The sequence below is a fragment of the Mustela erminea genome, chromosome 2 (assembly GCF_009829155.1).
Source record: "Mustela erminea isolate mMusErm1 chromosome 2, mMusErm1.Pri, whole genome shotgun sequence".
Taxonomy (NCBI): domain Eukaryota; kingdom Metazoa; phylum Chordata; class Mammalia; order Carnivora; family Mustelidae; genus Mustela; species Mustela erminea.
The window spans coordinates 2545555-2560968 of NC_045615.1; the positions used below are offsets into that span (position 1 = coordinate 2545555).

The following is a 15414-nucleotide window of genomic DNA, read 5'->3' on the forward strand; positions in this document are numbered from 1 at the left end:
GAAAAGTTGCAGGCAGCTGTAGAATATGTGAATGTGGGTTCTTTCCGCTTTTCAGTTCCATTTTCACTTCTCTTTTCTCAGCTGAATTGGGACAAGATTGGGGTGGAGTGCTTACTCCAGCAAGTGATTATTATTTGGAGGAATCTTCCAGACATCAGCTTGCCCTTCCTGTAACCACAATTGCCCATAGTTTGCCTGGCCTCTTCTTTTTATTTTTTTTTTCCAATTTTTTTTATTGAGTAAAATACATATAACATAAAATATACTGTCTTAACTTTTTGATTAATACAGTTGATGGTTTTTTTTTTTTTTTTAAGATTATTTATTTATTTATTTATTTAACAGAGAGAGATCACAAGAAGGCAGAGAGGCAGGCAGAGAGAGGGAGGAAGCAGGCTCCCTGCCCAACAGAGAGCCCAATGTGGGGCTCAATCCCAGGACCCTGGAATCATGACCTGAGCTGAAGGCAGAGGCTTAACCCACTGAGCCACCCAGGCGCCCCCAGTTGATGGTTTTAAATGCATTTATAATGTTGTGCAGTTATCACTACCACAATCTCCATGGTTCTTTTTATCTTGTAAAACTGAAACCCTGTACATACAATAAATTGTATTTTTTTTTTTTAAAGATTTTATTTATTTGTTAGAGAGAGAGATACAGAGCACAAGCACAGGCAGACAGAGTGGCAGGCTAGAGGCAGAGGGAGAAGCAGGCTCCCTGCCGAGCAAGGAGCCCGATGTGGGACTCGATCCCAGAACGCTGGGATCATGACCTGAGCCGAAGGCAGCTGCTTAACCAACTGAGCCACCCAGGCGTCCCCAATAAATTGTATTTATTTAACAATAAATCTCCATTCTCCACCTTCCCCAGCTCCTGAGCAATCACCGTTCTATTCTCTATTGATTTTGACTAAATACCTCACGTAAGTGGAATCATACAGTGTCTTTTTGTAACTGACTTTTTTCACTTAGCATAATGACCTCAGAGTTCATCCATGTCGTATTATATTGCAGAATTTTCTCCCTTTTTAAGACTGGATAATATTTTGTTGTATGTATATACTATATTACGATTATGCATACATCTGTCTATGGACACTTGGGTTGCTTCTGCATTTTAGCTATTGTGAATAATTCTGCAGTGAACATGAATGTACAAAAATCTCTTCAACGCCCTCTGTATCCAGAAATGGAATTGCTTGATCATATGGTAAGTCTTCTTTTTAATTTTTTGAAGAACTGCTGTACTGTATTCCACAGCGGCTATGCCATTTAATAATCCCACTGTGCACAAGGGTTCCAGTGTCTCCACATATTGGCAATACTTGTCTTCTGCTGTGCGCGTGTGTGTATGTGTGTGTATATGTATATATATTTATATTGGCCATCCTAGTGGGTGTGAAGTGATATATTACTGTACTTTTGATTTTGCATTTCCCTAATTCTCTCTTCAATTCTGCCCTTCTCACATATTTCGATGCTCTGTTATCAGCTGTATAAATGCTTAGAATTGTTACATCATCTTGCAGTTTTGGAACCTTTTTTATTTTTTTTTAAATTTTATTTATTTATTTGACAGACAGAGATCACAAGTAGGCAGAGAGGCAGGCAGAGAGAGAAGAAGGGAAGCAGGCTCCCCACTGAGCAGAGAGCCTGATGTGGGGCCCGATCCCAGGACCCCAGGATCATGACCTGAGCCCAAGGCAGGGGCTTTAATCCACTGAGCCACCCAGGTGCCCCTGGAACTTTTTTTAATGTATAATGTCCTTTGCCTTTTGTAACTATTTCTGATTTCAAGTCTATTTTGTCTGATATTAGTATAAACACCCCTAGTTTCTTTCTTTCTTTTTGGGGAGGGTGGAGTAGTGAGGGACAGAGAGAGAAGGAAAGAATAAATCTTAATTAGGCTCCACACTTAACACTGAGCCTGACAAAGGACTTGATCTTACAACCCTGGGATCAAGACCTGAACCAGAATCAAGAGTTGCATCCTTTACTGACTGAGCCACCTAGGGTCCCACCCCACCCCCCGTTTCTTTTTATTACTATTTGCACAGAATATCATTTTCCGTTCTTTCACATTCAATCTACATGTATTTTTGGATCTAAAGTGAGTCTCTTTTTTTTTTTTTTTTTTTTAAGATTTTTTCTTTATTTATCTGACAGAGATCACAAGTAGGCAGAGAGGTAGGCAGAGAGAAAGGAGGAAGCAGGCTCCCCGCAGCGCAGAGAGCCCGATGCGGGGCTTGATCCCAGGACCCTGGGATCATGACCGGAGCCGAAGGCAGAGGCTCAACCCACTGAGCCACCCAGGTGCCCCTAAAGTGAGTCTCTTGTAGATAGTGTATAGATGGATCATGTGGGGGTTTTTTTGTTTTGTTTTTTGGGATCATGTGTTTTTAAATTTTTTTTTTTAAAGATTTTATTTATTTATTTGACAGAGAGAGATCACAAGCAGATGGAGAGGCAGGCAGAGAGGGAGATAGAGGGAAGCAGGCTCCCCGCTGAGCAGAGAGCCCGATGTGGGACTCGATCCCAGGACCCCGAGATGATGACCCGAGCCGAAGGCAGCGGCTCAACCCACTGAGCCACCCAGGCGCCCGGGATCATGTGTTTTTAATCTATTCTGCCAGTCTCGGTTTTTTTTTGATTGGAGAGTTTAATTCATTTACATTTAAAGTAATTACTAATTAGGGGAGAAATTTTGTCCTTTTGCTGTTTGTTTTCTATGTATGCCTTCTAGCTTTTCTTGTCCTCCATTTACTGTATTAGTATCTTCTTTTGTGTTTAGTTCATTTTTTTGTTGTAAAATGGTTACATTCCTTTCTCATTTCATTTTTTATTTGTATAATTAACATATAGTATAATGATTCAACAATCTATACATCATGCTGTGTGCATCAGATTAAGTGTGCTATTAATCCCCTTTTACTATTTCAAGGATCTTCCCCACCCACCCACCCTCTGGCAACTGACAATTTGCTGTATGTATTTAAGTGTCTGGTTTTTTGTTTGTCTCTCTTTTTTCTTTGTCCATTTGCTTGGTTTCTTAAATTCCACTTGTGAATGAAATTATAAGGTATTTGTCTTTCTCTGACTGACTTATTTCATTTAACATAATACCATACGAGTCTGTTCATGCTGTTGCAAACAGCAAGATCTGTTTTTGTGGCTGAGTAATAATCCAGTATGTTGGGTGTCTCTGTGTGTGTGTATACCACATTTTCTTTATCCATTCATCTGTCAGTGGACGCTTGGATTGCTTTGTATCTTGACTATTTTGCTTCCATAAACATAAGCGACCTTATATCTTTTCAAATTAATGTTTATGCTTTCTTTGTATAAATACCCAGTAGTGCAATTACTGGATCATATTGTAATTTTATTTTCAATTTTTTGAGGAACCTCCATATTGTTTTCCACAATGGCTGCACCACTTTGCATTCTCACCAGTAGTGCATGAGAGTTCCTTTTTCTCCACATCTTTACCAACACTTGTTATTTTTTGGGTTTTTGTTTTTATCTATTCTGACTGGTGTGAGGTGATATCTCATTGTATTTTTGATTTGCATTTCCTTGATGAATAGTGATGTCGAGCATCATTTCATGTGTCCAGTGGCCATCTAAATGTCTTTTCTGGAAAAATGTCTATTCGGATCCTCTGCCCATTTTTTTTTTTTCCCCAGATTTTAAGTTGGCTCCATGCCCAGTGTGGGGAGTGAACTCATGACCTTGAGATCAAGAGTCATATGCTCTACTAGCTGAGCCAGCCAGGCACCCCCATCTGCCCATTTTTTTAAACTGGACGATTTGTTTTTTAGTGTTGTTTTATAAATTCTTTATATTTGGATTTTAACCCCTTATTGGATATATCATTTACCAGTACTTTCTCCCATTCAGCAGGTTGCCTTTTTGTTTTGTTGATGGTTTCCCTCACTGTGCAAAGGCTTTTTATTTTGCTATAGTTCCAGTAGTTTAATTTTCCTTTTGTTTCCCATACCTGAGGAGACCTATCTAGAAAAAATATGGGTGATGTTAAAGAACTTAATACAAATTTCTTTATCTCACATCTTCTTTATCCATTCATCAGTTGATGACACTTGGGCTGCTTACTATATCTTGGCCATTGTAAATAATGCTGCTGTAAACATAGGGGTGCATGTATCCCTTTGAATTGGTGTTTTTGTATTTTTTGAGTAAGTACCCAGTAGTGCAATTGCTGGATTGTAGGGTAGTTCTATTTTTAACTTTTTTGGGGAAGCTCCATACTGTTTTCCACAGTGGTTGCACCAGTTTGCATTCCCATCAGACAGTGCACAAAGGTTCCTTTTTCTCCACCTCTCTACCATCTATTTCTTCTGTTGTTGATTTTAGTCAGTCTGCCAGGCGTGAGGTGATATCTCATTACAGTTTTGATTTACATTTCCCTGATGATAAGTAATGTTGAGCATCTTTTCATGGATTTGTTAGCCATTTGTATGTCTTTTTTTTTTTTTAGGATTTTTTTTATTTTTACTTATTTGAGAGAGAGAGAGGAGAGCACAAACGGGGGAGTGGCAGGCAGACACAGAGGGAGAAGCAGGCTCCCCACTGTGCAGGGAGCCAGACTTGGGGCTCAGTCCCACAACTCTGGGATCATGATCCAAGCCAAAGGCAGACGCTTAACCAGCTGAGCCACCAAGGATCCCCAGCCATCTGTATGTCTTCTTTGGAAAAATGCCTGTTCATATATTCTGCCCATTTTTAATGGATTATTTTGGGGTGTTGAGTTTTACAAGTTCTTTATATATTTGGATACTAACTCTTTATTGAATATGTCATTTGCAAATATCCCCTCCCATTTCATAGTTTCCTGTTTATTTTTTTTTTTTTAATTTTATTTATTTGACAGGCAGAGATCACAAGTAGGCAGAGAGGCAGAAAATGATAGAGAGGAGAAAGCAGGCTCCCCGCTGAGCAGAGAGCCGGATGTGGGACTCGATCCCAGGACCCTGGGATCACGACCTGAGCCAAAGCCAGAGGCTTTAACCCACTGAGCCACCCAGGTGCCCCTCCTGTTTAGTTTTGTTGATTGTTTCCTTCACGGTGCAGAAGCCTTTTATTTTGATACAGTCCCGATAGTTTATTTTTGCTTTTGTTTCCTTTGTGTCAGGAGACATAATCTAGAAAAATATTGCTACGGTTGATGTCAGAGATATTACTGCGTGTGCTTTTTTATAGGACTTTTATGGTTTTGGGTCTCACATTTAGGTATTTAATCCATTTCAAGTTTATTTTTGTGTATGTGTAAGAAAGTGGTCTAGTGTCTTTCTTTTGCAAGTTGCTGTCTAGTTTTCCCAACACTATTTGTTGAAGAGACTGTCCTTTTCCTATTGGATATTCTTTCCTGCTTTGTCAAGGGTTAATGGCTATATATAGTTACAGGTTTATTTCTGGGTTTTGTTTTCCGTTCTATTGATCTATATGTCTGTTTTTGTTTCTGTACCATACTGCTCTGATTACTACAATTGTCTGGAATCGTGATGCCTCCAGCTTTGCTTTGCTTTTTCAAGGTTTCTTTGGCTATCCGGGTTCTATCGTGGTTCCATACAATTTTTCAGGATTGTCCTGGCTCTGTGAATAATGCTATTGGTATTTTGATAGGGACTGTGCTAAATGTATAGATTTTTTTGGCTAGTATAGACCTTTTATAACAATATTTGTTCTTCAAACCCATGAACATGGAATGTCTTTCCATTCCCCTACTATTGTTGTATTATTGTCAGCTTTTTCCTTTATGTCTGTTAATAGTTGCTTTATGCATTTAGGTTCTCCCATGTTGGGTGTACAACTATTTACAATTGTTATATCCTCTCCTCAGATTGTTCCCTTTATCATTATGTAGTGTCTTTTGTCTCTTGCTACAGTCTTTATTTTATTTTATTTAAAGATTTTATTTATTTGACAGACAGAGATCACAAGCAGGCAGAGAGGCAGGTAGAGAGAGAGGAAGGGAAGCAGGCTCCCAGCTGAGCAGAGAGCCTGATGTGGGGCTCAATCCTAGGACCCTGGGATCATGACCTGAGCTGAAGGCAGTGGCTTTAACCCACTGAGCCATCCAGGCACCCCACTACAGTCTTTATTTTCAAGTCTGTTTTGTCTAATAAATATTGCTACTCCACTTTTTTTTTTTAATTCCATTTGCCTAATAAATGCTTCTCCTCTTTGTTTTCAGTCTACATGTGTATTTGAGTCCAAAGTGATTCTCTTGTAGGCAGCATGTAGACGGGTCTTTTTTTTTTTTAATCCATTCAATAACACTGTCTCTTTTTATTAGATCATTTAGTCCATTTAAGTTTAAAGTAATTATTGATAGGTATGTACTCCTAACATTTGTTACTTGTTTTATGGTTGTGTTTTAAGGATTTTATTTATTTATTTATTTGAGAGAGAGTGTGCCACACATGCGTGTGCAAGTGAGGGGAGGAGCAGAGGGGAGGAAAGAGAGGGAGAGGGAGAGAATCTCAAGTGGACTCGGTGCTGGGTCTGGTGGGCCCAGTCTCACTACCCTGAGATCATGACCTTGACGGAAACCAACTGAGCCACCTAGGTGCCCCTACTTGTTTTATGGTTGTTCTAATAGTTCTTCTCTGTTCCTTTCTTTTCTTGCTCTTTTGCCTTATGGTTTGATGGCCTTCTTCAGTGATATGCCTGGATTCCATTTTCTTTATTTTTTGTGTATCTATTTGTCGTTGCTGTTAGGTTCGTATATAACATCTTATGGGTTGCTTAGGTTTGAACTCATTAAAAAAGCACTAAATTTTTATCCCCCCCCACCAACCACAGTGTATGTATAGGATATCTTAATTTTATTTGGCTGATATTTATAGGTATAATTGATTTTATTGCTTTTGTGCTTTAACTTATATACAGGTTTTATAAGTGCTTAATCTACTTGTGTTATATGTTTGCATTTATCTTTGAATTTTTTTCCTTTCATAATACTCTTTTTTTTTTTAAGATTTTATTTATTTATTGAGAGAAGGAGTGAGAGCATGAGAAGGGAGAAGCAGACTCCCCAAGGAGCTGGGAGCCTGATGGGGGATTCGATCCCAGAACTCCAGGATCATTACCTGAGCTGAAGGCAGTGGCTTAACCAACTGAGCCACCCAGGCATCCCCCTTTCATAATACTCTTAATGCTCTTATGACCTTTTCTGTTCACTCAAAGAATTTCATTTAATGTTTCTTATAAGGTTTGTCTAATGGTGATGAGCTTCTTTAAGTTTCTTTTCATCTGTGAAACTTTATCTCTCCTATTTTGTTTTTTTGTTTGTTTGTTTGTTTTTGTTTTGATTTTTAAAGATTTTATTTATTTATTTGACAGAGAGAAATCACAAGTAGACAGAGAGGCAGGCAGAGAGAGAGAAAGGGAAGCAGGCTCCCTGCTGAGCAGAGAGCCCGATGCGGGACTCGATCCCAGGACCCCGAGATCATGACCCGAGCCGAAGGCAGAGGCTTAACCCACTTAGCCACCCAAGTGCCCCTCTCTCTCGCCTATTTTGAATGATAACCTTGCTGGGTAGAGTATTCTTGTATGGAGATCTTTTCCTTTCAGTAATTTGAATATCTCACATCGCTCTCTTCTGGTCTGCAACGTTTCTGCTGAAAAATCAGCTGATGGGGTTTACATGTCCACACTAAGGTATGGACCTCCTTGGGTTGACTTTGTTGGGGGTGCTCTCATTTCCTTTTATGTATGTTTAGTAGCTATTTTCTATGTGGTTAGTATGGGGATTACATTTAACATCCTAAAGTTCTAACACTCTAATTTGAATGTATAGTAGTTTAACTTCAATAACATATTAAAAGCTCTGCTCCTTTCAGGTCTGTCTCTAGCTCTTTATATATAAGTATAGATAGATAAAAAATATATCTAAAATTTATTATATATTTTGACATTTGATGTCAAAAAGTATAGGTATCTTTATTTATAAATAAATAAATATGCCCCAAACGTAGACTGATAATCCTTTTAAATACATTTGTGTTTAAATTTTGTAAAAAACAAGATTTAGAGTTATAAACCAAAGGTAAATGGCACTAGGTTGTAGACTAATACTTCTTTTTTAAATTACTAGTCTTACGAATAGTGTAGAAAAATTTAAAATGTAGTACCAACCATCATTACAATAATACTTAACCTTTATTGAAATCTTTATTTCTTTGCACAGCTACACATTACTATTAGGTATTCTTCTATTTCATCCTCTAGGACTCTTTGAGCATTTCTTGCATGGCATGTCTTCAAGTTTGCTGTTTTCTTCTGCCTATTCAGATCTGCATTTGAATCTGTCTAGGGAATTTTCATTTCATTTATTGTACTTTCCAACTCTAGAAGTTATTTTTCATTACTTTTTAGGTGTTCTCTTCATTAATATTTCCACTTTTTTTTTACTTTGTTCACATCTCCCTTTGGTTCTTTGAGCATCTTTAAAACCATTGTTTTAAGGTCTTTGGTCAGCATAACTGCTATGAGGTCTTTGTCAGCAACGGTTTCTGTTGATTTAATGTTTTCCTTTAGGCGTACTTTCCTCTTTCTTTTTTTGCCTGTGAGTTTTGTTGAAAACTGGACATTTGAATCTAATGTTGTAACTTTGGAAATCAGATTCTTCCCCTTCTTCAGGGCTTTGCTGGTTTTTGTTAGTTTTCTTTTTTTTTATTGCTATAGGTTATGACTGTGCTGAAACTTAAGGTCTTTTAAGTTCTTTTTTGCACATTTCTGTGTCTGGACATGCATTGTCACTTCCTGATTATTTACATATATGCAGTTGTTTTTGAATGTCTAGTTTCAGTGTTTGACCCCCAAAAGAGGAGAAAGAGCAAAATGAATGGCACTTACCCATTAAAGCCTCTGGAAGTCACTTTTTTAAAATTTTTTTTTTAAGATTTTATTTATTTATTTGACAGACAGAGATCACTAGACAGAGAGAGAGAGGAGGAAGCAGGCTCCCTGCTGAGCAGAGAGCCTGATGTGGGGCTCGATCCCAGGACCTGAGATTATGACCTGAGCTAAAGGCAGAGGCTTTAACCCACTGAGCCACCCAGGCACCCCATGGAAGTCACTTGTGCTGGAGAGATAGATGTAGCAAGAATGGCTGCCTGCCTCTTCGCATGCACATGATCAGAAGCAGCAATCAGAGCACAGATCCTGGGATTGAAAGGATAGTGCCCTGAAGCATGGGTGAGCATGGGGATAGGGCTGCTTTTTTTTTTTTTTTTTAAGATTTTATTTATTTATTTATTTTATTTGTCAGAGAAAGAGAGAGAGCACAAGCAGGCAGAGTGGCAGGCAGAAGCAGAGAGAGGGGGAAGCAGGCTCCCCGTTGAGCAAGGAGCCCAGCGCGGGACTGGATCCCAGCACCCTGGGATCATGACCCGAGCCAAAGGCAGCAGCTTAGCCAGTTGAGCCATCCAGGCATCCCGATAGGGCTGCTTTTATACTGAGAGTAAGAAATAACCTGCACTTCACTGTCCCAAGTCTTCCTGAGAAGTTGCAAGCCTTCAATGAATTCTATCTAGAGTTCCAAAACCGTTTACAGCAGGTAGATTCTGCTAGTGCATTTGTTAAGGAGGGGTGGGGGAAGACAAATTCCTTATCCTTCCTCCTCCACCACCTCCCAAGAATCCCGTCAATCTGGTCTGTTTTGGATAACAATATCTCCAGCCTCGGGCCTCCTCTTCCTGCTACCCACACTCATTCTTGGCATTTGTCTCTCGGAACTTTCAGAGATTCACTGCTCATCTTTGAAGGCTCCTCTTTGTTCAAGTTCGTTTATCAAGGCTTTCTTGCATCTGCTGGTCTTTGATAGTCCCATATGGAAGTGTGGGGTTTTTTTTTTTAGGATTTTATTTATTTGTTTGTTTATTTTAGAGGGAGAGACTGTGTGCACACCTGTGCAAGCAGGGGGAGAGGCCAAGGGAGAAAGAACCCTAAGGACTTCAAGCTGAGTATGGAGCCCAGTGTGGGTCTCAATCCTACAGCTGCAAGATCATGACCCCAGCCGAAACCGAGCGTCAAACACTTAACTGACTGAGCCACCCAGGCATCCCTGGGAGTGTGATTTTTATAGTTTGATTTCTTTGTGTGGTACCGTAAGAATGAAGGTTTTTGGTGTCTTTTGACATTCTGAACTTGAAGTGTTCTAGTCCTAATACCCATTCTTAATCATCTTTGATCTTTTTTTACTTTTTAATTTTTTTTTAAGATTGTATTTATTTATTTGAGAGAGAAAGAGAGAACTATTGAGAGATAACCTGAGCTGGGGAGGAGAAGCAGGCTCCCTGCTGAGCATGGAGCCTGATGCAGGGCTTGATCCCAGGACCCTGGGATCATGACCTGCGCCAAGGGCAGGTCCTTAACCAACTGAGCCATCCAGGCTCCCAATCTGATTTTTCCGATGGTCGCCTGAGTAGTTTTTCAAATGTGTAACTGAAGTTGTCTCTAGTAATTTTCTTACCCTTTCTCCAGCTGTAATATAGGCCTTTGCTTATGTTTTACCTGGAATCCTTTTATGCTTCTCTGCTGTCTCAATTGTCTCCTGATTTTTCATTACACCTTTTACTGAGGCATAATGATCATTTTTCTCTCTCCAGATGACAAATGTTTTATGCTTTTCTATTCTTAGAGTGTTTTGCTTACACCTTTATAATGTTATTTATAATTTGTCACTAGCATTTACTTTATATATCTGTCTCCCCAGTTTTACTTTGGGTTCCATGAATATTTGGGTTGTATCAAAGTAATTTTTTAATTTTCTGAGACAAGCACAATTGCTTTATTTAGTGGCTTTGAGTGCTCTATGAATGAATGAATGGGATCAAGCCCTGCCTGCACTGGGCTCCCCTCTCAGCGGGAAGCCTGTTTCTCCCTCTACCTCTGCCTGCTGCTCATCCTGCTTGTGCTCTCTATCAAATAAATAAATTAAATCTTTAAAAAAAAACGTGATTTGTCTTAATGTCCTGATCCTTGTCTAGACCATAATCATCATTTATAGAATGAGGAGACTGGATTAGATGACCTAGAAAAGTTACCATTGTTAACTATTATTAGGTTTTTAAGCTCCTTGATAACAGGAATCATGTCTTTTCACTTCTACTGGCAGCTTATATAGGGCCAAGTATAGTATCTCACACTCAGTGGTTGGTTAGCAAATTTTAAAGAAAGAGGTGATATCAATGAATACTTCAGATGAATTTGTTTCTATTTTTCACTCCATTGATCTCATTATGTCCCTTCTTTGTGCTTCGAATACCTGTGTTTCCCTGACCTAGCTGGTTCTCAACAGCTTTTAAAAATAAATGTAGTTGGCCATTGAATAACACAGGGGTTAGGGGCATCAACCCCCTCCATCATGCAGTCAAAATTCTGTGTATAACTTTTGACTTCTCAGAAACTTAACTACTAATAGCCTGCTATTGACCAGAAGCCTTACCAATAACATAAACAGTAGATTTAACACATGTTTTGTGTGTTAAATGTATCACATGCCGTAATCTTACAACAAAGTAAGCTAGAGAGAAGAAAATGTTAAAATCATAAGGAAGAGAAAATGCACTTAAAATACTGCACTGTATTGGAAAAAATTAATGTATAAGTGGACCCACACAGTTCAAACTCGTGTTGTTCAAGAGTCAACCAAATATACTTTTTACTTTATCTCTCTTAACAACCCTGACAAGGTAAAGTCCATTTTTCAACTGAGGAAACAGTGTTCAAGATCATAGCCAAGGGACAGTAGAATCAGACTCAGTCCCAGATCTCCTGACCCCAGATCCAGTGTCCTTCCTCTGTGTTTCCTTACCTGTGAATTGAGAGTTTTTTCCTGATACCTGGGGTATCCACCTTTTAACACAGTGTATCAGTAAGAGGTCTTTGAGAAGTTACAGAAATGTGTTAACTTTAGCAAAATGGGAATTAGCTGATAAAATTACAGAGAGTCTCAGGACGGCTGAGAAGGTTTAGCATCAAGCTGGGAAATGGACAGGAGCCAGGGTAGCTCCAAAGGTTCCAGAAGCAAGGACCTAAAGAGATACTACCACAAAGGGTCCAAAATCCAAGCGGTTTTCTTCTTCTTTTTTTTTTATTTTAAAGATTTATTTATTTGTCAGAGAGAGCAAGCGTGAGCACGAGCAGAGGGAGCAGCAGGCAAAGGGAGAAGCAGACTCCCCACTGAGCAGGGAGCCCCATGTGGGACTTGATCTAAAGAGCTTGGGATTGTGACCTGAGCTGAAGGCAGACGCTTAATCGACTGAACCACCCAGGAGTCCCCCAAGTGATTTTCATTCTCTGCTCAAGATTCTGAGCAAGGAGGAACGTAGTGTTGGTGTGACTTGAGTCATCTTTATGTCCTTTGGTTAGTGGTTCTCAGCTGGGGGCAGTGGCAGTGTCTAGAGGCATTTTTAGTTAAAACTGGGGGCAATTGCTCTTGGCACCTAATGGGTAGAGGCCAGGAATGCTAAATATCCTGTAGTGTCAGCCCCTGCAAAACAAAATTATCTAGCCCCGTCAGATCAGGAGTGCTGAAAAACCTTGGATAAGGGGAATGCACCTGGATTAATAGTCCTCCTAGACTTATCCTTTTGGGGGTAAGAGAAAACTGAATGTTCTTACCAAAAAAGGCAGAATAGATGCTGGACAGCCAAAGATAACACACGAAAAAAGTAGTACAAACTGGAACACTAATGTCAGTTTTGGACTGTGAAGATGAGTATACATTTGTAAATGAAATACTTGAGGTGTTGTTAGAAAGAAAGAGACACTTATAAAATATTTGAAGTTCTAAACTTAAATTCCAGAAATATTCTAAATGGTTACATTTACAAAGTATTCTTTGAATTGAACTTAAAAAGAGTAATGTATAAAGAATGAATAGTGTTAAGAAAAAAGAATGTATAGTCTGTGTGTATATTTAATTTAGTAATTTAGGTTTGTTTTGTTTAAAGATTTTTATTTATTTATTTGAGAGAGAGACAGTGAGAGAGAGCACGAGAGGCGAGAAGGTCAAAGGGAGAAGCAGACTCCCCATGGAGCTGGGAGCCCGATGCGGGACTCGATCCTGGAACTCCGGGACCGTGACCTGAGCCAAAGGCGGTTGCTTAACCAACTGAGCCACCCAGGCGCCCCAGTAATTTAGGTTTTTGAGGGGAATTGTGAATAACCTATACCACGCGATTAGAATCGAACTGCCACTTACTATGAGTCAAACTAAAGCACTTTCCAGGGAACTTCTAGTTTAAAATAGAACAGCTTATTCTCTTGAACCATTGAAATCAAATCCAGCTAGAACATAATTATATTCTCTAATGGGAAGCACATTATTCTTCAAACTGATTCAAGCCAGCATCCAAATTTGATTTGGATCCATAAATAACTTACCATGACTTTTTGCTAACTAATTACTTAAAGTAAAAATGTTTAATGTTATACCTTTATGTTTAATGTTATCCTTTAGGATAATATTTAGTAAAGGACCTTTTCACTAATTAGCAACTTCAGATGTTACTTACGTACAAAAAATGTGAAAATGGTAGATTTGTAGGATGTGCAGTCATATGTGCATTTCTCTACCAGTTTACCTTGTTCTTTGCCTAGACAGTAATTCATGTTAAATCCAAATCATAGGAAGATTGAGTCACCCCATAATTTTCCTACCATTCCTTTTAACTTTGAGTACGTGCCATAGTATGTGACGCATCACAGGCTTATTTTTGCTTTCATATTTTATAACACCTTCTCTGTACCAGGTCTGTTTTACTACCCTCAGGAAGTCTAGAAGTAACTAGAATCTTTTCTCCTTTCCCTTCTGATATGGTGGTCTGGTCCCTCCATCAGAGGGATCTGTTGCCAGATCTCCAGGCTGTGTACTGAGTGAGCCTCTTCCTGCCTGCGGTCATTAACCCCAGACCCCACAGTTCACCTCAGCGTGGTGTCCATTGCAGGTGAATCACTGTCTCCCGGAGAAGATCGTGGTGTACCGTGATGGAGTGTCTGATGGCCAACTGAAGACAGTTGCCAACTACGAGATTCCTCAGCTACAGAAGTGTTTTGAAGCTTTTGAGAATTATCAGCCCAAGATGGTAGTATTTGTAGTTCAGAAGAAAATCAGCACTAATCTGTACCTGGCTGCTACTGAGCACTTTGTGACTCCCTCCCCTGGGACTGTGGTAGATCATACCATAACAAGCTGTGAGTGGTAAGTGGGGGGAAACATTATATTTCAATAAAAGTGGGTGTTAAGAGTTATCTGTTCCCTAGGTATTGGAATGGGGAGGTTGCCTAGAGAGATATGGAATGGAATCCTCAGAGATTTTGCTATTATAAAATATTTTCAAAAGGATTAAAAAGAAAACAACAATAAAGCTTTTACCTCTTAAATATAAATATTCAGTATTTATAAAGTAGTTATTTATAAATATATACTTTTTAATATATAAAATATATGTATATAGAATATAAATATATTTATGTAAATGTATGAATGCATATAATAAATATAAATAAATATAAGTATTTATAAATATTCAGTATAAAATACTAAATGCACATTCTTTTCCTAAGGTCGAACATGCTTTTTTAATCTTCTGCACACAGTTTTGGTAGTTACTGCTACCACTCTTAAATAGCCTGTTGAATCTGGAAACCTGAGCTGTAATCATGGTGGTCTGTGTATGTCTTTGATCCAATCATTTGAGCTTTCTGAGCCTTAGGTAAAGGAGCAAAAATGATCACCAAGATCTTTTCCAGCTTTCTGTAGCCAGATCTGACTGTATCATTCCTTTGTACTTTTTCCTTCCTAGGGTAGACTTCTACCTTCTTGCTCATCATGTACGGCAGGGTTGTGGCATTCCTACCCACTATATCTGTGTTCTCAACACTGCAAACCTGAGCCCTGATCACATGCAGAGGTGAGCTGACCTGTCATTTACTCTTTCTCTCTCTCTTTTTTTTTTTTTTTAAAGATTTTATTTATTTATTTGACAGAGAGAAATCACAAGTAGACGGAGAGGCAGGCAGAGAGAGAGAGAGGGAAGCAGGCTCCCTACTGAGCAGAGAGCCCGATGCAGGACTCGATCCCAGGACCCTGACATCATGACCTGAGCCGAAGGCAGCGGCTTAACCCACTGAGCCACCCAGGCGCCCCTACCAGGCGCCCCTACTCTTTCTCTCTTGTAATTAATTCTGCAGCTAGCTAAGATGGCGTTAATCCCCTCCCCCTCAAACATTTACCCTTTGAGTTTCTTCTTATCTTTCATGCTAATGGTATCTTTTTGAAAGTGGATTGGTCTGTATTGTGCATATTAAAATTATTTTAAGAGCTTCATTTTTTTTTTAAGATTTTATTTATTTATTTGACAGAGAGAGACACACATTAGAG

General features: G+C 39.1%; 1 protein-coding gene across 8 annotated transcripts in view; it reads left to right on the forward strand.

Annotated features, from left to right (window-relative positions):
- Positions 1 to 15414, forward strand: part of PIWIL2 (piwi like RNA-mediated gene silencing 2) — an 83384-nt gene that overhangs the window by 65417 nt on the left and 2553 nt on the right. For all 8 annotated transcript variants that reach the window (XM_032332128.1, XM_032332129.1, XM_032332131.1 and 5 more), the window contains exons 21-22: positions 13979 to 14232; positions 14837 to 14944. In XM_032332128.1, coding sequence (XP_032188019.1) covers positions 13979 to 14232; positions 14837 to 14944 — 362 coding nt within the window. The remainder of the gene's footprint in view (positions 1 to 13978; positions 14233 to 14836; positions 14945 to 15414) is intronic.